This window comes from Podarcis erhardii (assembly GCF_964252035.2).
Source record: "Podarcis erhardii genome assembly, chromosome: 10".
Lineage (NCBI taxonomy): Eukaryota > Metazoa > Chordata > Lepidosauria > Squamata > Lacertidae > Podarcis > Podarcis erhardii.
In genome coordinates this window covers 53,393,277-53,417,447 of record NC_138500.1, presented here as the reverse complement: position 1 = coordinate 53,417,447, position 24,171 = coordinate 53,393,277, and the positions used below count along the sequence as shown (strand labels likewise).

General features: G+C 41.4%; 1 protein-coding gene across 5 annotated transcripts in view; it reads left to right on the top strand.

Moving 5' to 3' along the window:
• DOCK4 (dedicator of cytokinesis 4) overlaps nt 1–24,171 on the top strand; it is a 270,878-nt gene that overhangs the window by 232,620 nt on the left and 14,087 nt on the right. For all 5 annotated transcript variants that reach the window (XM_081877774.1, XM_081877772.1, XM_081877773.1 and 2 more), the window contains 11 exons: nt 2,239–2,332; nt 5,542–5,690; nt 8,912–8,998; nt 9,894–9,998; nt 13,718–13,859; nt 14,919–15,085; nt 17,877–17,963; nt 20,053–20,229; nt 21,388–21,471; nt 23,185–23,304; nt 23,617–23,738. In XM_081877774.1, coding sequence (XP_081733900.1) covers nt 2,239–2,332; nt 5,542–5,690; nt 8,912–8,998; nt 9,894–9,998; nt 13,718–13,859; nt 14,919–15,085; nt 17,877–17,963; nt 20,053–20,229; nt 21,388–21,471; nt 23,185–23,304; nt 23,617–23,738 — 1,334 coding nt within the window. The remainder of the gene's footprint in view (nt 1–2,238; nt 2,333–5,541; nt 5,691–8,911; nt 8,999–9,893; nt 9,999–13,717; nt 13,860–14,918; nt 15,086–17,876; nt 17,964–20,052; nt 20,230–21,387; nt 21,472–23,184; nt 23,305–23,616; nt 23,739–24,171) is intronic.

The following is a 24,171-nucleotide window of genomic DNA, read 5'->3' as shown; positions in this document are numbered from 1 at the left end:
AATGCATCTGTGGTATTGCACTTCACCAGAGTCCTTGACCTCTGCAGTTCTGCTTCACTCAAACATGGTGCTGCGTAGCTTCTTCCCACCAATGCTGCTTTCAATGCTTTGCATTGCTGTTTGTGTCTGACGTAGATCCTATGCGAAAGGGAAATTTCTGTTAATATCACCAGATGGAGTGATAAGTCATTGATCTTTCAAAGCATTCAGTTTGGGGAGGAAGGATGAAAGAATCTGTCTTTTGAATGACTACAGAGACAAATAGCATTTAAATAACTAGGATGGCCATATGCAAATTGCCAAAAAGGAGGAAATGTATCATTGCAAAAGAGGACACACATTTGCATGAAATTTGCAAATGCTTATTTATAGATAAGTCTTCAAATAGAGGCCTAGCAGCACACATGACCACTCTATTCAACACATTTAGAGCCATACTTTGAATGTATTTCTACATCCCCCTTCCCTTTCCTCTAGGCAAGGTGGTCCATGAAGAGTTTGCTATGGGATTTTCATATGTTATGATTTTGCCCAGACTAGTGCTATTGACTACTTTGTCTACAAATAAAACAACTGCATTCTCTGTAATGGGATTGGACTAAATGAGTTGAGGTGCTGTGCTTTGATTCTTGCAGAGTTAGAACTAGCTGTGTCTAACATATACCATCTCTGAGAAAATATGCTTGTTTTTTCTGTGAAGGCTGATTCATACATGCAAGTCTTTGATCCAGTTTGTACATCACATTAAACCACAGCTAAAAACAAACTCTGGCTTGTTTTCTGATTGTGTTGACAGGAGCAGGGAAGAAGTGGAACGATACTTTTTTAGCAATGTGCACCAGCTCCCTGCGCATTCACATTAAAATATTGGTACAGTTTATTTGCCTACTGTAGAGGAATATTCGTGTAAAAGCAAACTCAATGTACAAAATCTGAGAAACCCAAGACCCTATTTGAACAAATCCCTATGCAAAAAGTGGATATACCTGGTTTGGGAGTATTTCCTTTCCACAACGCAGACAAGGCACATTTGCCTATTTTTGTTTTCTTCCAAACGTTCTTGTCTGGATATAACAGTTAGGTATAAATTCCAATATACATAAGTTCCACTTGGGACAACTATGTGATTTGAGCCTACTATGTATGCTGCTTTTAGCCTCAAGGAACCATTATTTTTTCTAATCCTTGAATATCCAGTGTGTCCAAAGGTAGTACAAACTCATTCAAACCATACCCATACAGATTTCGCATTCCAACTTAGCTGAGACTCAGGTGCCGTTTTAAACTATCTGTATTCAAAATGGCTGCATCTCCAGATTAGGTGTTTAATATTGTTTCCCTGAACACCTCTTTTCTTGAGGGGTATCTGATTATTAAAATGTATGCACATTTGTTAAATACAAAAACTATACAAATACATTTATTTTAAAACGTAAACTCCATCACCCTAGCTTCATTGATTTCTCACAATGACTAAGAACACAATATAAAGAGTAGAAGAAGAAAAAAGCAAGTATCAGTTTGAAATTCACAGATAACTGTTTAAAATGTAATGCCCCCTGTGAAATATTTTGTCACAGATTAGGAACACTGAATCATAATTAAGTTTTTCCATTTTCAAGGTTGGAGCACTAGCGATGACTAAATGAACTATCTTTATCTTTCTCAGTCTCTCTATTTACAACATTATACTAATATCAATGTGTAATGAGGTACCAATTGGCAGTTATTCTGGCATTGTATGTAATAAAAAGCAGCAGGGATATGTATAGCAGATGTCCCACACTATGGATAACAGAAGCTAGATTTTACCCAGTGCACATAGGTAAACAAACCCGTGGAAAATAATTACCCATAAGAATCAATGCAGATTTCTGAAAACATACCGTACATTTTGCAGCATCATTGGACCCCATTTCCAACTCCTTACTCATATGTTTTACCGTAATTTATTTTGTTACCAATATAACCTAGCACACATTTTCATCTTTTTTTTACATTTTCCTCTTTTTTTTAAGTAACACCTTTTTTTGTTTTAAAAGACTAAAATGACTGCTTGAGATTCATCACAACATTTCACAAAAATGCTTTTTTTTCTGATTCCAAAGCTTTTCTGCTATCTGATAAGGAACGGTTTTCAAGAGAGAGAGAAAGATCAGAGATAGGATAAAAGGCATAGATAATGTTGCTACCTTGTCTTTTATAACTATCATGCATTGCAATGTGTTTTTATTCCAGAATTTTTACAAGACAGAATTGAATAAGGAGGAGATGTATATTCGATATATACATAAACTGTATGATCTGCACCTTAAAGCACAAAACTTCACAGGTAAATAATTCACCAAATAATCCTGGTAACAGTATATGTTTTGAGACATGGATGCAGATTAGTGGAATAAATAGGTGCAGGAATTCCTTCCGTGTCTCAAGCTGGCATCTGTGTTTTCTGGAAAAAGCTGGATATAGCAAGGCAGAGTCATGGACGCCTTCATGGGAACTGATCTTACCTTCTCAGATATGCCTTCAAGTTGGTAGTATCTCCAAAGCTCTATAGATTTCACTCCCTAGTTTGGATGCAAAAGATGGTTTGACTGCAGAGGTAGTAGCAGGAGCAAGCCCCCAAAATATTATGCTTGAGGCAGAGCAACAAATCGTGCCTGCTCTTCCTGCATGCAAGTTGAGGTACTTTGTATACAAGGTCAGTTAATTTGTGTGGGGGAAATTCCACAAGCGCCTCCACCCTCCCTGGCAGTAAAAAAATACAATATTAAATAGCTCAACCATTCTCTGCCTTTTGATGATATCCAAAGCCAACTGCCTAGGGTGGCCTCCTCAATGGATGGGCCTGCCTTAAGTAAGAACAACCTTTAGTTTGCTCAGGACCAAACGGGAGGGAACTCTTGGCACCTTCCAACTCTAGTGTGAAGCGTTCAGAATCTTGCATCTGACCACCTAAGGCACCAACCTGTAACATAAGAAGCTAACAGGACCATTAAGGCCTGTGTAATAGGAGCCTCTCTTTAGGTGAGACATGTAGTCACTTGTACCTGTACTGCAGCAGGTCCTCATTTGGAAAGTGAGTAATCTTTTCCTGGCAGACTTAGCTGCCAGGTCTTCCTTTGCTTAAAAAAAAAAATGAAAATGGAGTAGAAATGATCCCACTTCAGAAGTGACTTTGTTTATCAGCATCCCTTGATATTGAGAACGTGCTCCCTGGAATCAAAGTGATTTACTTTTACCATTAAGCGTACCATCCCAGTACATTTCCGGGCACTATTCAGAGTGTTGGTGCTGACCTTTAAAGCCCTAAACGGCCTTGGTCCAGTATACCTGAAGGAGCGTCTCCACCCCCATCGTCCAGCCCGGACACTGAGGTCCAGCTCCAAGGACCTTCTGACAGTTCCCTCACTGCAAGAAGTGAGGTTACAGGGAACCAGACAGAGGGCCTTCTCGGTAGTGGCACCCGCCCTGTGGAACACCCTCCCTTCAGATGTCAAGGCAATAAGCAACTATTTTACTTTTTAAAGACATCTGAAGGCAGCTCTGTATTGGGAAGTTTAAAATGTTTGATGCTGTATTGTTTTTAATATTCGGTTGGAAGCTGCCCAGAGTGGGTGGGGAAACCCAGCCAGATGGGCTGGGTATAAATAAATTATTAGTATTAGTATTAGTATATCAAGATTGTTAGTGATCTTTGTTGGAGAGAAATGATGTAATTGAAATCCATAGATGCTGCTAGTTTTGCATGATTGTATCTGTTTTTTCTCTCTCCCCTGGCAAGTGTTACATGCCAATAATTCTTGGCAAAGCCCACTCCTTTTTAATGTCAAGTTTAAATCTTCCCTCGAACAGCTGGCAGCCAATGCTGCTCCTTGGTGACAATTGCAAATTGGGTTGCTAAGCATCGTAGATGTGTTTTCAAGAGACCATGTCTGCAGCTGATGCTTAAACAGCAGCAAGGCTTGATACATTTAACCTAGAGTGTGCTGGTATGCTCCCTTCTGAGAACTGATATTTATCGATTTGCAGCCTTTATTTCTTATAAACTTTCTGACCTTCTACCAAGAGAACGTTGCTTTTCACAGCATGATTTCCTCCGGTTAGGTTTTCTTGGGATTTATTTTCCTGTATGGGGATTTGTATAACTGTCAGTTGTTTCTTTAGTATGAGTAATATTCAAAACAGAAATCTGGTGGGTTGAGAAATCTGCTGATCTGCATATCAGTGTATGGCCTGCAGTCCCCCTGAAGAGTCAGGTTGAGTATATACAAGTATATACTCCAGACTGTTGGGTATCAGGGGCAGTTGTGTTTTTTACTTTTTTTCCTATGGTGGCTTCTTATCTGTGGAACTCTATCTCCCTGGAAACCCATGTAGCTACAGAATTACTGATTTGTTTAAAAACAAACTCCCATGACATTTTTATTTCAACCTGTGTTTTATAGGTAAATCTGCTATGGATTAATTGGTACTACTAATTTTTAAGGTGTAATTTTTTTTTCCAAATTGAATGAGTTTATTTACTATTGTTATCAATCTGAATTTTTGAATATTGCCATGGAAGAGAAATGGTTCTCTGAAAGGTTCTTGCATAACTTGCTTGTTACATCATAGCACACGAGAGGCTTGCAGATTTCTTTTTTCATTTTTAGTATGCATGCCAGAGACTGTATGGGAGATTGCTGCGGCATCTCTTCATTGCCCATGCATGTGTATGTCTCTGGATAGATAGATAGATAGATAGATAGATAGATAGATAGATAGATAGATAGACAGATAGCCCTAAATACAAAACAGTTAATTAATTGATAGCATTTAATTTATCAATATTATTCTCCAGAGGTTCCAAGATAGGGCAGTCTTGAATGATCAAGTATCTCCTCTGATAACAAGGCAGCACGGTTGTCAAGAAAACAACACCATGTGGGAAGTCTACATGCAACCACAGATAAGGGTACCTAGCTGTTGGAGGGCTCTCTGAGAAATGCAAACTGTTGGTAGCTCCTGGCTACCTGCCCAGACATTCCAGGTGTTTGGGCCTCTCATCAAGAAGAACCTACTGATTAACACGGACAATGTGTTAAAAGCTTGCAAGATCAACGTCTCTGCAAAGGGTAGCCCACAAGATCTTCATGTGGACAGAACAGCACCTGGTATCTTTGAAAGTGGCGCATAGAAAATGCATCTGTGGCTTGTTCAGTCCAGCAATCAGTGAGCAAGATGGAGGGAAAGCTTTACCCAGATCTATTCTAATGAATCTGCAGCAGATTTGAGGACACCCACCCACACCCCGCCAGTTGATCTGTGTGCCTCAAAGGTGAATCAGGCACCTTGGTTCTATTTATACTTCTGTTGTCCACCAGCCTTTGGCATGGATGCCCTAAGCAGGCTGACCCATGAAACTGTTATATATATTTCCTCCAGTATGTCTGTTTTCCGGGCAAGAGCTGAAATGATCAGTTCTGCTTGCCTGTGCCATTTGTCATGAAAATATGTGCCCACTAAATTTTATTCCTGTTTACTTCTAACACCCAACAGAGGCTGCATACACACTCTTGCTGTATGACGAGCTGTTGGAATGGTCAGAACGGCCGCTGAGAGAGTTTCTGAACTATCCCATGCAGACCGAGTGGCAGCGCAAAGAATACCTTCATCTCACTATCATCCAGAACTTTGACAGGGGGAAAGTAAGTGGGTTTTTGGGTGGTGGTGTTTTCTGTTTGTTTTCTTATTAAACCAAACTGATTCTTAATCATGGTTTGCAGTCAATATATTTTGCACTGCTGATTGATTAAATAACACTTTTCTATACAACGTGAGTTGTCCTTTAAAAAAAAATTCTCATATGAAATCTGAGGTTGGACATTGCTATGCCTCTTAAATGCCTTTTCTGGAGTTATTTAAGCAGGGGCCAGTGGTTTCACCCTGCATTAAGGAGACTGCATTGAACAAGGAGTTGGGCTAGTTGACATCCACCATCCTTTCCAGTGTTATTAATCAATTCTATAGAACATTTCAGCACACACCTGTTTTTAATCTCATTTAAGTGATGCAACCATATGTTTAAACCAAGTGTTTTTTTAAATATTTATATTTTATTGAAGTGATTTCAATTAAAAGAAATAAATTGATATAGAAAAAAGAAGGAAAGGTGAGGGGGAGAAAACAACAAAGATACATATTTTATTATTATTATTATTATTTTTTGTGTGTGTGTGTATGCAAAAATGCAATATATGATGTTCCCATACATTTTTATATAAATTGGTACAGTGTTATACTCATGCAAATGTTAATAGTCTACTACATTTTGTATAAAGTCCATACAGTGGTATCTCAGTTTAAGAACAGCCCTGTTTACGAGCTATTCGGTTAATGAACTCCGCAAAACTGGAAGTTGTGTCCCGGTTTGTGAACTTTACCTCGGTCTAAGAATGGAATCCAAATGGTGGAAGGCTCCGGCGGCAGGAGGCCTCATTAGGGAAAGTGCGCCTCAGTTTAAGAACGGTTTCGGTTTAAGAACGGACTTCCGGAACAGATTAAGTTCATAAACCGAGGTACCACTGTATATATTATCCTATTTATCCAAGCGGAGTCTGCGCCTGTAAGCAGTCCATTCATAGCTTGCTTAAACTGACTGTTTGCACATTAGCAAGCATCTTGGCCAGTTTGCCTAGCTGAAAACTGGTACAGGTTTAAAGTTTGTGTATTCCCCATGGCATGGATAGATTTTTGAATATATTTGATTTAATGACCATATTTCGATTGGATATTTAGTTTTTGTTGTGTTGTTTTCAAAGGAGAGCAATGCTGCAGGTTTCAAATGGCCACGAAGCCTTGGGGAGTCTGTTTCTTGATGAGCACATCCCATGTGCTATCAAGATGGCTACTAGCCATGATGGCTGTGCTCTGCCTCAACTGTTGAAGGCAGTAATACTTCTGAATACCAGTTGCTGGAATCCACAGGAAGAGCGAGGGCTCTTGCAGTTGGTCCCTTACCTTTCTCTGTCCAATCTGGCCACAGTGATCCATGCGATGGTCACCTCCAGGCTTGATTATTGTAATTCGCTCTATGCAGGGATGCCCTTGAAGCTGACTCAGAAACTGCAGCAAGTGCAGAATACCTTGGCAAGGCTCCTTGCCGCGGGACCACATTCATCCAGTGCTTTACCAGCTGCACTGGCTCCCGGTGGAGTACAGGGTCAGGTTTAAGGTGCTGGTTTTGACCTTTAAAGCCCTATGTGACTTAGGACCCTCATATCTACGGGACTGCCTCTCCTGGTATGCCCTGTGGAGGACCTTAAGGTCCACAAATAACAACACTTTGGAAGTCCCGAGCCCCAAGGAGGTTAGATTGGCCGCAACCAGGGCCAGAGCCTTTTTAGCTCTGGCCCTAGCCTGGTGGAATGCTCTGTCTCAAGAGACTAGGGCCCTGTGGGATTTGACATCTTTCTACAGGGCCTGCAAGATGGAGCTGTTCTGCCTGGCCTTTGGGCTGGACTCATTCTAAACCCACCCCCCATTTATTTTTTTGATAGAACCCCTTATATGGGATTTTATATATGAATTTTCCCTTGGCTCTTTTTGCTGGCCCATGTAGGAGCAGCATGGATAGTTGGCCCCAGTGAATATTTGATGTTTTCTCCCCTTCTGGCTTTGAGCTATAGGCTACCACTAAAACGAGGCTGCATTTTAAGCTGCATTTTAAACTGTATTCTAACTTATATTTTAATCAACTGTTTGTTGGGGGGTTTCTTGGTTTTTTAAAAGTTTTTACTATATTTATATTTGGTGTTAGCCACCCTGAGCCTGGTCTTGGCCGGGGAGGGCGGGGTATAAATAAAAAAATATTATTATATTATATATTATTGTGCTTTCCCATAGGCATCTGACTGGCCACTGTGACATGGTTTGTTTGGAGAGAAGCCTCGGTTCACACATTGCTCTGGCTTGTTTCCTTCCCAGCACAGCAGCCAGGAGTAGGATAGGAGAAAAGCAGTATTGTGAGTTAAACCATAGTCTATTTTAAACTATGGTTTAATGTAGTGCGTGAACCAAGCCATTGGCTGAATAGTAATGTACATACTCACAGTTCTCTCCCACAACTAGCACTGGCAGTAATTGCGGAACTAAAGTTTAACAGACCTAGATTTTAAGAACCCTAAAAGTTCCTATTTGAATAATAGTGCTGTGGAATTGAAACCGAAAAAGAACCTAAGCCCCCCAAAAAGTTCCTATTCTAGGAACGGTGCTGTGGAATTGATTCTTGACTGCGGCTGTCATGTGACCAGACACTTCTTTTGCCATGCATTTTGATACAGTGGTGCCTCGCAAGACAAAATTAATTCATTCCGCGAGTCTCTTCGTCTTGCGGTTTTTTCGTCTTGCGAAGCACGGCTATTAGCGGCTTAGCGGATTAGTGCTATTAGCGGCTTAGCGGCTATTAGAGGCTTAGCGGCTTAGAAAAAGGGGGGGGGAAGGGCAAGAACTCGCAAGACGTTTCGTCTTGCGAAGCAAGCCCATAGGGAAATTCGTCTTGCGAAGCACCTCAAAAGATGGAAAACTCTTTCGTCTAGCGAGTTTTTCGTCTTGCGAGGCATTTGTCTTGCGGGGCACCACTATACATGGTAGACGTACAGGGATGATTCAGGCTTATTTTGTATGACAAGTTCTCTCAGTACCTATGAATGCAGTTCACCTATCCCAAAAAGGAAGAAGCTTTATAATACCATATTGTCAGTTCTCATAAGCAGCTGTTTTCTGCCTGTTGGTTAATGTTCTCTGAAAGCGCTGGTTAATGCTAAATTGTACTGCCAACTGGGACACTTGAAACTCTGTTTGAAACAACTAAAAAGTGTTTAAGAGCCTTCTCTTTGCCGAACATTCCTTTTTTCTTGCTTGTCTACAGTGCTGGGAGAATGGCATTATCTTATGCAGGAAGATCGCTGAGCAGTATGAAAGCTATTACGACTACAGAAACCTCAGCAAGATGCGGGTAATGGAGATAGATGTATTTGGCCATTAAGAATCAGTATAAAACTGGCTTTTGTTTAGTCAGCAAGGCAGCAATTTAATTTTTCCCATTGAAACTTTCATGCTGAAACTGTGATGCTCATGTTTTGTTTTGTTTTGTTTTGACTTAATCTTTTTTTACAACAGGTTCTTACAACCCAGCAATCCCTGTTCTAGCTACATTTGTTATTCTAACATACATGTTTGCCTGGGTCAGATTGCTGCAAAAAAGGAAAGCAGAGACCCTCACACTTCTATGTTGTTTTAAAGCCATTTACAAATGGTTCAAATTGTATGCAATTGCATACAGTTTAGTAGTTCCTGTACTATATTGAGATTGAAATCCTATATATACTTACCTGAGGTCTTCTGAACTCAATGGGACTTATTTCACCTACTGGCCATGCCCAAACTCTTAAGTAATGTACTTAAAATCCTGGCAAGAGAAGACACGAATCAGGCCAATTCAAGCCAAGAAACATTGTGCCAGGTTGAGACAGGATTGTACTTTGCATTTGCCAAGCACCATCGACTTCAATACTGGTCTCTATTTCTACTCTAATTTATTTTTTAAAATCGCAGTACAATGCTGCCTTCCACATTGATTATATTTAGACTGATTAATCTCTGAACACTAAACCACAATCGTTAAGTAACACTTTCGTTAATTCTACAAACACTGTGCTACCCCTCATGTTCAATTTGTCCTCCTGTCTATACAAATCCAGTTGTATATTGAGCAAATGCGGATAAGCACAAGCTGAAAGATACATTCAAGTATCTTTATGTGGGCTGGGGAACTCTCGTTTACCTTGCTTGCATTTTAGCTATTGATATTGCTTATCTGAGTTGTTTATTTTCAATCTGATCTTACTCAGGTGATGGAAGCTTCTTTGTATGATAAAATTATGGATCAACAACGTTTGGAGCCAGAGTTTTTCCGAGTTGGATTCTATGGGAAAAAGTTTCCCTTTTTCTTACGAGTGAGTATATAATGTATCTACTTATGTTGCACTAAGGCCTTCATTCATGACTGAGCTAGCCCAAAACCTTTTGCCGCCTGAAGCAGAGCACTAAATAATGCTCTTTCCCCCCAGCTATAAGGTCTCTCTCTCACACACACACACACACAGAGAGAGAGAGAGAGAGAGAGAGAGAGAGAAGGCCATCGTGTTTCACCATGCAGACATAAATTCCTGATTTCATCAATTCCCACTGCTTAGCAGCTTGGGAAACTACCTTATAGAGAGACCATTGGTCCACCTACCTCAGTATTGCCAGCGGTGACTTGGCAGTTGCTCTCCGAACGGTACCTGGAGATGCTGGGGACTGAATCTGGGACCTTTTGCATGCAAACAGATGCTCTAGCACTGAGCTACAGCCTTTCCCCCAAACATATAGGAATCAGGCTTACAGCAGCTCAGCCTTCTAGGAGCTTAAAGGTGTGTGACAGGGTCAACTGCGATCATGAAGCCTCCCCATTTTAAATGAATAGGAGAGGAACACTCCCCTGTGGTCATTCAGGTCATTGGCATGAACTTCAAGAAGTTCCAACAACCTTTTGTGTCACTGAGGCTATGCCTTCCCTCCATTTTTTCCCTCTTTGATTCTGATGTACAGCTTTTATGAGGGGAAAGTGAGCATGCAGTCGTCATCCCACCTACCTACTTTATGTAGGCTGCTCTCTCAGTTCTCTCACCATATCACATGTGAAAGTTGGGGGTCCCCACATTGCTGGGTGAGTGCAATGGAATATGCAGACAGACAGACAGACAGACAGATACAGACACCCACCCACACACTTACTAAAAGTAACATGACACATCATATTCTCTTAGGCATTGTCTTAGAAGCCATTTGATTTTGTTGCAGTGTTTGCCTTCTGTAGTTCCATTAGTCAGTCCATAAACAACAACAGAGGTATTAAATAAGTTACTTGGGACGGTAAGCCAGTTAGAAGCTCAAATGTGACTAAAGAAGCATAATCCTGCATCCAGATTGCTAATGGGGCTCAGATGGTTAGAAATCATAACACCGGTTCTAGCGTGACTTCACTGTCTTTCAGTACATTTCTGGGCACAGTTGGAAGTGCTGGGTTTGTCCTACGAAGCCTTCCACGGCTCAAGGCCTCATTACTTTCCAGAATGTCTCTCTCCAGATGAACCTGCCTTTACCCTCGGGTCATCATCAGAGGCCCTCCTCTCAGTGGCCCCTGCAGCAAAAGTACAGAGGGTGGCGACTGGACAAAGGAACTTGTCAGGAGTGGTCCACCAGCTGTGAACTTCTCTCTCCAGGATAGCCTGTCTGGTGCAAACATGGTCATCTTTTTGGTCCCATGCCAAGACTTTGCTTTACTCCCAGGTGTTTGATGGTTGATGCTTTTTCTGCTGCTGAAATTTCATAGTTATTCTTTAGCTGGTTGTCTTAATGGTGGAGCATAGTGTAAGTAGGCTAGAAACTGGAGATTTTAATGTTTGGATATTCGTGCACAATTAATAATTTTGTGTCTTATTGTACATGTTTTCCTATGTTCTGTTTTACTGATGTAAGTTGCCTCGAGACCCTTGAGGTATATGAGGCAGGGGAGTAATGAAAGAATAGTGATAAAGAGAACAATAGTAATAATCTTGCAGAGTGATTACATCTGCAGCAATTTACAGGGCCCCTCAAACACAAACGTTTAGATCAATGCCAATTTCTGAATCCTTTTGTAAACCATTCCAGGAATACAAGGTTTACTCGAGGTGTGGTATTTTTATCTCCTTCAAGGAATCTTTTCGGCTCCCATAGCAACGTGAAGTGTTTCGATTGTAAATAATAAGAATTCTACGCGGTTCATGCTCCTATAGTTGTCAAGTTGGTAATTGTTTGTGTCTGGTGGTTTTCAAGATAATTGTATCATCAAATCCTAGAGAACCACCATAAAGATGTATGGGGAGAAACCCAGTGGATTGCTTTGCTACGAGAAAAAAAAAATATATAAAAGGAAGTGCCAAAGGCATATATTATTTACAACACACTGAACGTAGGGAAATTATGTCATATATAGAATTAGTGAGGTTCTTGTGCAAGTGGAGCATTACTGATCTGAGATACAGGGAACTGGAGTGGAAAGAGATCTTTTAGTATCAGTAGCACAACTATTGAGCCATTCATGATCCTAGCGCCAGCAGTGGCTGCTGATCTGGCACAATGGCTAGAAAGGCATTAGAAAAGGCTGTTGCCAGCGAGTGGCAACTGAAGGAAAAGACTCTTAAGAGCAGAGTCATGGGTCCATGGTAGAAGCAAGGGGACTGCTGAATTTAGCACTGCAGATGCACAGCCACTGACTACCTAGGAAAACCCATTGTGGACTTAGCACCGTGTAGATATGTCCATCTCCTGCCTTTGGTGCCTCCACTGCTGCCCCATATGTTTTGCCTTCAAAGACATGGGGAGCTTCCCCCCATAACTTCAGATCACTGCTCAGTAGTGGTGACCTCTTCCTATCCTTAAAACCCAATGCACTGTCTTACTGTCAAGGAGATGAGTAACTATATAACCTTTAGAAGACATCTGACGGCAGCCCGCTATAGGGAAGCTTTTTAATGTTTCGTGTCTTATTTTGTTTTTATATATGTCGGAAGCTGCCCAGAGTGGCTGGTGCAACCCAGTCAGATGGGTGGAGTATTGTTGCTGTTGCTGCTGTTGTTTACTTTGTGCAGTTTGTGAGGGGCTTCTTTTGCACTTTGAGTAAAGGCCCTGATAAAGAAAAATAAGATACATTTCCCATAAGGGATATACGACTGGTCTGGCTTGCCTTTATAGTTTAGAAACATGAACAGCAGTCTACAATGAAAACGAGATAAAATATCCACAGTGCTCTAAGAGGTTATTTTTAGTCTTGAAAACTAACCCAGATGCATTCCTATCTTCTTACGGCTCTTTCTCAAGGGGTTTGCAGTACCTACAAAACAGAGTTTCTTTGTTTTGCTTCATTTCGATGGTAAAGAGATGGGAAACAATTGAAAAGAGGGAAAGCAAGTTAGGCTTGGGAGGAGTTCGAAAATCAAGGCACTCTTGAGAAATAAGCTGCAAATGCACTGAGATCATTCCAAGAACAAGAGTCCTCTGAGGAATATATGGAGCTGCTGTATACCGAATCAGCCCATTGGTCAGAATTGACTATACTGAGCTGCAGCAGCTGTCCAGGATTTCAGACATGGAACATTCCCTGCCCTACCTGGAGTTGTGGGGGTTGAACCCTGGGACAATGCAGAACAGATGCTTTGCCAGTGAGCTATATCCCTTCCCCAGTTCTACAGCACCGCTGGATATTTTCATCTTTATAGTTTGTTGCGGGTTTTTATGCTTTCTTTTGCAAATTATGTGTTTGGAAATAAGATCACTCTCTTCTTAAAACCATCTTTATTTTTAAGAACTGTTCTCTTATGCAACGATCACGAAGAATATCACATGGTGCAAAAGGTGTGATTACATGTAATAACTAAAACTACACACAGTCTGACAAAAAGGGAATGGAATAAGGGGAATTACAAAGCTTCTTGACTATGACAGTGAAAATGCTTTCAGTGTTTTTTATTTCTAATTTGGAGTGGGGGTGGGGAGGAAACACCTTTGTGAATTATCTTACTGGCTAATGGTAGCCTCTTTTTTGTTGTTGCTGTTTTCACGTAACTCACTTTGCTTTTATTCCTCCCAGAACAAAGAATTTGTTTGCCGAGGGCATGACTACGAGCGTTTGGAGGCTTTTCAACAGCGGATGCTGAACGAGTTTCCACATGCCATTGCTATGCAACATGCCAATCAACCCGATGAAACCATCTTTCAAGCAGAAGCACAGTGTATCCACTCGGTTGACAGTACAGTTTGCCTGCCTTAATGCACACAGTTTCACCTGTAGCATGGTTGAAATGAATGAAATTCCTCCAAAAGCCCACTTCAGCAGTGCCGGTGCAAAGGATGGCTTTTTCTGACAAAAGTATGGAAATAATGAAATCACATATACTAGCAGTTAGAACACCTGTTCATTATTAGCATGCATGCTCCCCCTACCCCTTGGTGTAATCAAAGGAAAACCACTGTTAGCATTGGTGAAGATGAAATGAACATTTTTTCTATTAGTTATGATGACCATGTTGCCAAGATAGAGCAAGACAGAGAAACAAGAGAGAGGTATTTAGGAGCGCAAAACTAAAGGGGCAGCCCTCCCATAGCCTGATGGGACCAAACATGCTCAGTGGCTGCATAATTATATTTTGGGGGAGGGGAATGGAATAGCATATCCTGAAAGAAGTTGTGTCTGGTTGACTGAGACGCTGGAGAGAAGCACTCCATATGGCACCATTTTGTTGTCCCAGTTGTGGTGTTATATTTAAAAATCCATGGTGCCGCTGTTTGTGGACCCTATCTAAGCTTTTGCAAACTAGAATACTCACAGCTATGAATATCTGTTATTTCATTATGTTGCTTGTGCACTAGACCGCGAAGAATCGTGGGATTCCTATAATTCTTTATTAACAGGAAGTCACACTTGATTCCACTGATATCATTACCCATTTCATGAATCTGGGTGGGGCTTTAAACAAAAACCATGGGAACTATATTTCCTGTGCTACCTAGTGACCACAAAACACTAGGACTCATTGCAAACGTTTCCATTGTGAGCATTCTCCACTGTCATTAGGTAAATTTTGGAATGGAAAGTGGGTGAGGGCTTGTGGTGGAAGCTTCTGATATCATAATAAGGGCTCAACGTTTATATTTTGTTTTCAAATGGCAAATACGTATCGTTTGTACGAACCTTCGTTTGTACTATAGAGTCCTTCCTTCTAGTGAAAAGGGTCATCTGTTTAGCTTTGCTGGTTGGAAAGTTGGCTTTGACCTTAATACGTTACACATAGACCTGCAAATTTATGCGGTGACACCAATTCCAGAAAGCCAGGAAGTGCTGCAAAGAGAAGGCATTCCAGATAACATCAAAAGTTTTTATAAAGTGAATCACATCTGGCGATTCCGATATGATAGGCCATTCCACAAAGGGACCAAAGACAAGGACAATGAATTCAAGGTATGATGTTTCTTCAGTTCTGGTTGATTTTAATTGGTTGGGCATGCTCAGGTTGTTTTTAATTCCTACCGCCTTTCTGGAATGAAGTGTTGGCCCCAATTCTCATGGCGCTACATAGGCCATTTCATACTCTGCCCACGTACTTCCAGAGTACATACCACAGATATGAGGCTAAACAAATATCAGAAAGATTGGTTTGTACTGTGCAGCAATTGTCACCAGATAATTAATCCTGCTGTTCTGGAAGGCAGTGAGGCCTGGAGATTTATGTCTAATTGACATAGCTGCAAAAGAGAGAATAACCTATTTAGAAACTCTGGAAAAGTTTCAAAATATTTGGCAGGGATTCCTTGAGCTATTTCAAGTTTATCAAAACCGTTAGTTTATTGGAAAATGTACAGCAATTGATTTCATCTTTGTATGGCTGGGGTTCAATTTGTTTTATTTCCTCCTTCTGCTCTTTCCTCTTTTTCTTTCTTTTCATTTTGGTCTGTGGATTTCTGGTTGTTATTATTATCCAATTTTCCCTGAAATTTGATGTTCCATTTGGCGGGGATGGGTTGGCTATTAGGAGAAAAGCAGTGGTGGAGGGACGAGGATGACTCGTAGGTTGATTGTGGATGAAAGAAAAATTTATAGTTGTGGGCTTTTCTGAAATTAATGTTTATGGACATCTTGCATGTGGCTTTTAAAAACCCAAACAGTTGCCTTTTGAAATGCCCCCTATGTGTGTGTGTATGTTTTCAAATTCAAAGCCTCCTTGGTATACAGAACTTTTTCCCCCCTGCATTGTATCCGGTGTGAGATTTTTCACTCATAAATATAAACTTCCCATTATATTTTTTGGTTTGCATCAATTACTGATGAGAATCCAAGGATAACTTTCTATAAACTGCTTTGAGGGTTCTTTTTTGTTTACTGTTTACAGTCAAACAATATATAAAATTTTATGAAATAAATGCAGACCAGATAACATTGGCTGAATATTTTCTCTTCCTACATACTTCTGGGGGGGGGAACCTATTATCAATTTATTTATCAATTATCAATTACCTATTATCAATTACCTCTGTCCTTCCAATGCCTATTATCAATGACCTATTATCAATGAGCTATTATTATTAAAATTACCTATTATCAATTTATTCTGGGGAAAAAAACCTATTATCAATTTGTTTTTGCATTTATATTCTAACTTTTATCCAAGGAGCTTGAGGTGGTGCATATGGCTACCCACTTCAGCTCCATTTCAATCCTGTGAGGAAGGTTGGTGACTGGCCTAAGATCACCCAGTCAGCTTCATGGCCATATGAGGATTTTGACTCCTGACCAATTTCCAGGGCTGAGTGGGGATTTAACCCCTGTTTTCCCAGGCTCTAGTTCAACACGCTTCACGTCCTCCTCCTCTTAGTATAAGAAGCAAGAGCCTTGTTTTATACCCCCTTTCCTATACCATGTCTCAGCAAAGCTCCTGTTGCAATATTTGCCTAGATAAACTTGAAAAGAGCCATGCGCATTCTTCCGATTGTCTGATGGTTGGACCTAAATTGTAGAGGACTTTAGGGTGTTAGTTTCTCTACATATGTCGGTTGACCTGTGGATGGGAAACTAATATGCCGTGAAGTGGCAACAAATTCAGTAAAAGGAGACCCCCCCCGAATGGGATTAGTGCTGCTAATGGAAGCAGTCTGATTAAGAAGAGAAAAACCCAATCCCCTGGCTAGCGGTGACAGAGTTTAATGGAGTCACTGATGTAAAGTAAAGGTAAAGGGACCCCTGACCATTAGGTCCAGTTGTGACTGACTCGGGTTGCAGCGCTCATCTCGCCCGAGGGAGCCGGCGTACATCTTCCAGGTCATGTGGCCAGCATGACCAAGCTGCTTCTGGCGAACCAGAGCAGCGCATGGAAATGCCGTTTACCTTCCCGCCGGAGCGGTACCTATTTATCTACTTGCACTTTGACGTGTTTTCGAACTGCTAGGTTGGCAGGAGCAGGGACTGAGCAATGGGAGCTGACCCCATCATGGGGATTCGAACCGCCAACCAGTGTGGTGCCAGTGTGGTGTAGTGGTTAAGAGCGGTAGTCTTGTAATCTGGGGAACCGAGTTCGAGTCTCCGCTCCTCCACATGCAGCTGCTGGGTGACCTTGGGCCAGTCACACTTCTCTGAAGTCTCTCAGCCCCACTCACCTCACAGAGTGTTTGTTGTGGGGGAGGAAGGGAAAGGAGATTGTTAGCCGCTTTGAGACTCCTGAAGGGGAGTGAAAGGCGGGATATCAAATCCAAACTCTTCTTCTTCTTCTTCTTCTTCTTCTGATCGGCAAGTCCTAGGCTCTGTGGTTTAACCCACAGCACCACCCGCGTCCTTTTCTATTCATGCTGCACAGGTGGAAAGGAAGGGCCAAGCGGGAAATGCTATGTCACCTTCCAGACTGGGTGCAATAGAGAGGTCTGAATCAGGCCCACTGCCATCATGTGCTGTGGTAGCAGATCTACTTCAGGATCCAGCATATCCTGTGCTGGCCCAGCCATGTACTTCCCCAACCCATTTTTTGGGGTGGGGTGGAGGGTTCTGCTGGCTGTTTCTGGCAGGGGAACCACCCATGGTCTCTTCTGCCCACCACTTGGGCTAATGCTTTGGAGTGCCCCTTGTTGGCGGGGCTCCTCTGCTGGCAGCAGAGACCAGCAGATTTAGGTCCAGGCTGGGTAGCGTAGCACCTGTCCTCCACCCACCCACAGAATAGCGGGTAAGGAATTTGGGCTGCTGTGTAATTAACGTTCCTTTGTTTCAGAGTTTGTGGGTGGAGAGAACCACACTGATCTTGGTGCAGAGCTTGCCTGGGATTTCACGTTGGTTTGAAGTGGAGAAACGCGAAGTAGTGAGTATGGATTGAATTTACCCTCGTCATTTTGGGTCCTGACCATAGTGCTAGATGTATCAGTCTATAGCCCCTCCATGCGAATTTTGTACGTGTTAATTCTGTCCGGTTTCTATATTCATCTGTGATTTATTTATTATTTAAAAAACAAGTTACTTTCATCGGTATTGATGATCTCCTTCTACCGGGCCACAATAGAAAGTGTCCTTTCATACTGTATAACAGTGTGGTATGCTGGTTTGACAGCCACAGACAGGAAGTCCTTACAGAGGGTGGTGAATACAGCACATGACATCATGGGCTGTCCTCTGAGTTTGCTAGATGGCATCGCAGGAGACCGCTCCCTCAGGAGAGCAAGGAAAATTCTTAGGGATGACTCACACCCTGGCCAGCACTTCTTTAATCTCCTACCTTCAGGCAGGAGATACAGAAGTATAGTCAGCCGCACCAACAGGTTAAAGAACAGTTTTTATCCGTGGCTGTTAGGCTGCTGAATGGGAAAAAATAGTGGTGTAATTGACTTCTGACAAGCACACAGAGCAGGAACAAGACTGAATGTTTTGGGGGCGGGGCTTGTTTAATTTCACTGCACACAGGTGGTGTAGTGACAATAAAGGTTTATTATTATTATTATTATTATTATTATTATTATTATTCCTCACAGGATAAGTGTTTAGATGCATATTTTATATCAGTGCAAATGCGTTTTATCTCAAAGAAAATATGCTTTAGGCACATTTGTGAGCAAAGAACTATGTGACAACAATTCAAAGAGGAAAATCTGAAGAACAATTACCGTATTTTTCCGTGTATAAGACGCCCCCATGTATATGACACCCCCTATATTTGGGAACTCAAATTTAAGAAAATGGGGGGGGGGAGGGAGGCCTCAGAGTTGTTGAGATTTTGGGGGGGATTGCACAGGGTTGTTGAGCTTTTTTGGGTTCCCCCCCAAAAAAATTGCTCTCCTGCATGCGGTGCTAAATTTGCTTCTCTGACCCCTTGCCACCAGAAGCTGCAAATTGCCCACCCAATTGCCACAACATCAGCCAATCAACACCAGCCTTTGATGCAGGATCCAATACCACACCCAATAGTCACTGACTGCCATGGTAGCAACCAATTAAATGTCTACCCTATGCGCTATCCATGTATAAGACAACCCCCACTTTTTAGCATAATTTTAAAAGAAAAAAACCAAGTCTTAGAAACAGAAAAGTACTTTCCAGTCTGTGTATTAGTCCACTCAGTGCAAATTAGATTGGTTTATTTACTGGCCAAATAAAATTATCCCTCCTATCTAGTTGACCATCCTCCTCTGGCACTGTTGTAAATTAAATTAGTTAGATAATAACAAATAGCAAATGAAATGGTATGGTATGGTGTGGTATTTGGGGGTGGGGAGTGAACGAACTCAGTGCAGAAATTATTTCTTTTCTTCCATTTATATTCCACTCCTCTTCACCCATCAAACCCAAAATGACATAAATGTGGTCCCCAGAAGGTCTCCCATGTAGGCACTGATCAGATCTGCTTAATTTAAGCAAAATGGTGGTCATATCTGCTTTGGGTACACAATGCTCTGGGACCGTATCCTGGGAACTGCTAAAACTGGATAGAAGCTCATCCCATGAAAGAGACAGAGAGAGGGAGAAATAAAGAGATTGTTATATAATTATTTCTGAATGTGAATAAACATTAACCAAGTGCATTTAACAGAAATGTAAATATAGAAATCTTATAGCTATAGTCATTGCGCATAAAGATTTACTTCTAAACCACTACAACAAATACATGGCATGTATAGTTATGATATCTCTTCCATGCTACTTTTAGCTGAGGTGCAGGGCTAAATAAATAGCACTAGATAGTAGCTTTAACACCTCTTGTAAGTTTGGTCACAGATTTCACCCGACACTCTACATATCCTCAAGCTTCCCAGAACATCACTTGGAAGTGGGGTGGTGCTTAATTTCTCTTCAGTCAGAATAGCACATCAGAGATGAGGTTGTCAAAGCTGTCGGCAGTTGCAAAGGAGCTGCTAAGTCTGTGTCAAATAAGCAGATGCATTGCTGTTGATGGTTTTCAGGTGGAAATGAGCCCCTTGGAGAATGCTATTGAAGTGCTGGAAAATAAAAACCAACAGCTGAGGACACTGATCAGTCAGTGTCAGACTCGACAGATGCAGAACATCAACCCCCTCACAATGTGTTTGAATGGGGTCATTGATGCAGCAGTGAATGGTGGAGTCACCAGGTACCAAGAGGTACGTCCTTCTTACCTAAAGTGCTGGGGGTTAAGGTGTATTCTTATTTAAAACCCCTCTGCTCCACCTTACTTAGCTATATAATAATATTGAACTTAATCCTATCTGTCACACTAATTGGGACTGTTTAGAAATCTGATTGACTATGTAGGCTGAGATACCATTTTATCCAGCCCTTCTTCCCAGATACAATCCCAGTACTTGGGGACTGTATCTAGATCAGGGGTCAGCAATCTTTTTCACCTGTGTGCTGGTCCATCATCCCTCAGACCATGTGGTGAGCCAGACTATATATTTTTTTTTGGGGGGGGGGGAATTGAATGAATTCCTATGCCCCACAAATAAGCCAGAGATGCATTTTATATTTTTTTTTTGGGGGGGGGAATTGAATGAATTCCTATGCCACACAAATAACCCAGAGATGCATTTTAAATAAAAGCATACATTCTACTCATGTAAAAACACCAGGCAGCCCCCACAAATAACCCAGAGATGCATTTTAAATAAAAGGACACATTCTACTCATGTAAAAACACACTGATTTCCAGACCGTCCGTGGGCCGGATTGAGAAGGTGATTGGGCCGTATCCGGCCCACGGGCCTTAGGTTGCCTACCCCTGATCTAGATAAACAGTCATACTCAGAGAAGTCCTATTGAAATAAATAGATACATCAAGATCATTAAATTCAATGTGCCTGCTCTAAGAAAAACTCAGTTGGATGCAACCCATATGACAGTTACCAGCAATTTATTAAAACCACAAAACCTTGTGCCATAATAAATGTGTTCAACTTTAAAGTGCTGCAGGACCCTTCCTTGGTTTTGCAGACATGCTGATTAACACGGAATGGAAATTGACACATTTTATTAAGGCAATGTTCATCAGAGAACCTTGGTTTAAGGTGACAGGCAGCTGCTTATGCACCGTTAGATGTAGAAGTGAGTGAGTCACAGCACGGAAACAATAATACCTTGCAAACATGTATTACCGTTGAAATGAACTGACCGTGAACCTGCCTTCCTCTTTTGAGCTGAAATGCAGTTTAAGGAGATGGCAGGCTGCTGTCAGGAGGACTGGGTTTGGATGGAAACTCTTGTAAACACGATGTACTTTGAACTAACATGTAGACCCTGTGCTCCAATTATATTCTGCTCAGGCATTCTTTGTGAAGGAATATATCTTGAACCACCCAGAGGATGGAGAGAAGATCGCATGCTTGAGGGAACTTATGCTTGAGCAGGTAAAGGGGAACCCAAGCAAGCCATGTGCTGCCTGTTGAAATTGACATGAACCCAGGAAAAAGCACAACAAGGCAACATTCTGCTTTTCAGAGGGCTCTGGGATTTGTAGAACTGATGTTCAGATGGCAATGCTAAGGGCGAGTGAGCAAGCTAAGTGTTGTTAACATCATCCCTCTGATCTTTTAAAACTGCTATTTCTCTTGTTTTCGGCAGAGCAGCCTAAACTGAAGAGTGGGTGACAGGCAGAACTTTGCCACGTGACTGTCTGCATATATTTTAATAATATGCTGCTTGAAATGTACTGTAGGAAGGATTCCATCTGGCTTAAAACAGGGAATGAAGGGGATCAGAAACAAGGCTGGTTTTTTAAAAAATCTTAAAGATTACTTTGCGGTATTAATTCTGAGTCTCCTTAAAACTGGAGATGAATTATGCAGTCTAGCAGCTATGTCTTTTGCAGTTCACTGCCCTTTAAATGTCCATATTTCCAGCGGGATTTAATTTCTTGGAATAGCTTTTGAAATGTATGCCGTATGCTTACAGCTGGCTCCAGCAGCCCACAAGGATTGCTCTTGGCGTAGTGGCAAAGATCTATGAATGCAGAACTGTGTTCTTCCATATCCAACAGTGAACTGGTTTGGGCATAAGCCATAGTTTCTTGTGATGGGAGCAAGTCACAGTGACTTCCTCCAGCATAGTCATGAGAAGGAAACAGGAGTTTTTGCTTCTCTTTTTGATTAACTACAGTTTGGGATTTTATCTGAATCCAGCAGTGAGTTATGAAGCTGGCTTGTTTCAACAAACCATAGTTAAAATTAGTCATAGTTTATGGTGGTTAATAAAACTGTGCTTCATTAAAAAATGGAAGCGAAATATTCCAATTTCTTCATAGCTATAAGGATGGAGGAATGAGGAGGAAGAGCTCATTGTGGTTTACCCAAGTCACCATAAGTAATGGTCACCTTACATAATATCATGACATCTGAACTTCCTCAGCTTCATAGTTGCCTGAATAGTTGACAGTACCAATTATGGAGTTTTTTTGGGGGGGGAAATATTTGATCCCCTTGCTAAATTTGCCCGTTTGCCCTCTGACGAAGAAATGACCAGTCCATAATTTTAATGGTAGGTTTATTGTAGCTGCGAGAGACAGAATAACAACAGGAAAACCCCCAGAAACCCAGAAGACAAAAGTCAGAGATTGATGTACATTATAACGAGTGAAATAAGTATTTGATCCCTTTGCAAAAGATGACTTAGTACTTGGTGGCAAAACCCTTGTTGGCAATTACAGAGGTCAGACGTTTCTTGTAGGTGGCCACCAGGTTTGCACACATCTCAGGAGGTATTTTGTCCCACTCCTCTTTGCAGATCCTCTCCAAGTCAGTAAGAGTTTGAGACTGATGTGTAGCTACTCGAACCTTCAGCTCCCTCCACAGATTTTTGATGGGATTAAGGTCTGGAGACTGGCTAGGCCACTCCAGGACCTTAATATGCTTCTTCTTGAGCCACTCCTTTGTTGCCTTGGCCGTGTGTTTTGGGTCATTGTCATGCTGGAATACCCATCCTCGACCCATTTTCAATGCCCTGGCTGAGGGAAGGAGGTGCTCACCCAAGATTTGACGATACTGTACATGATTAGAAATTGCTGTCATAGCAAAGATACATATGAAGACAAATACTAATAATCATTCTCCCTTTGTTGTGTGAAGGCCCAGATTCTGGAATTTGGCTTAGCTGTGCATGAGAAGTTTGTCCCTCAAGATATGAGACCTTTACATAAAAAACTAGTGGATCAGTTCTTTGTGATGAAATCAAGTTTGGGAATACAGGTATGTGCAATTCATGATGAAAGGCCCTTAGGTTGTACATAGTATATTTATTAAGCAACAGACAGTGACATCTTCTGGCTGTAGGCCTATATTGCATCACTGTAATTTATACCTTCCTGTTTCAAAGAAAAATGCATACTGTAGGGGGGGGGGCATTAAAAAAGAAAAATCTAATTTCCTTAGTTTATAGTTTAGATATTCTTTTTTTTACAAGATACTTGCCATATATAAAAGTTGTCTTCAAAACAGCAAAGTATGCCCTTAAAAAATTTATCCTGGTCCCTAATATTTTAAATTTAAATGTATACTTAGGAATTTGCTGCATGCATCCAGGCCAGTCCAATTCACTTTCCGAACGGAAGCCCCCGCATATCTAGAAATTCAATCCCAGTTTCTATGAGTCCAGATGGTGTCAGAGTGATTCCCAGACGCAGGTAAGTGGAAAAAGTGGAGTTCCGTGTTTCCAATATTTGTACATGTTCATACAAGTGGACAAATGCTCACCAAAGTTGGAGAATCTTGAAATAGAAAAAAATAATAATAACACCAGCTGCCAAGGGAGGTTATAGTGATTCCTTCATTTAAAGGTATTCATAAAAATAAAGTTGGGCAGGCATTTGTAATGGAGGGCAGAAAGCTTGAAGTAACGGAGAAACTGTTTTAGGGCACAAATTGGATAATCCCATTAGTCTTACAGTTTTGCAACACTCTAGGGCAACACTCATTATCCCTAGCTGGCAGGACCAGTGGTCAGGGGTGATGGCAGCTGTAGTCTAAAAACAGCTGGAGACCCAAGTTTGGGAAACCCTGCTCTACAATACGAATGGGGAACCTGAAGGCCTCCCATGTCCTCTTGGAGTCCACCAG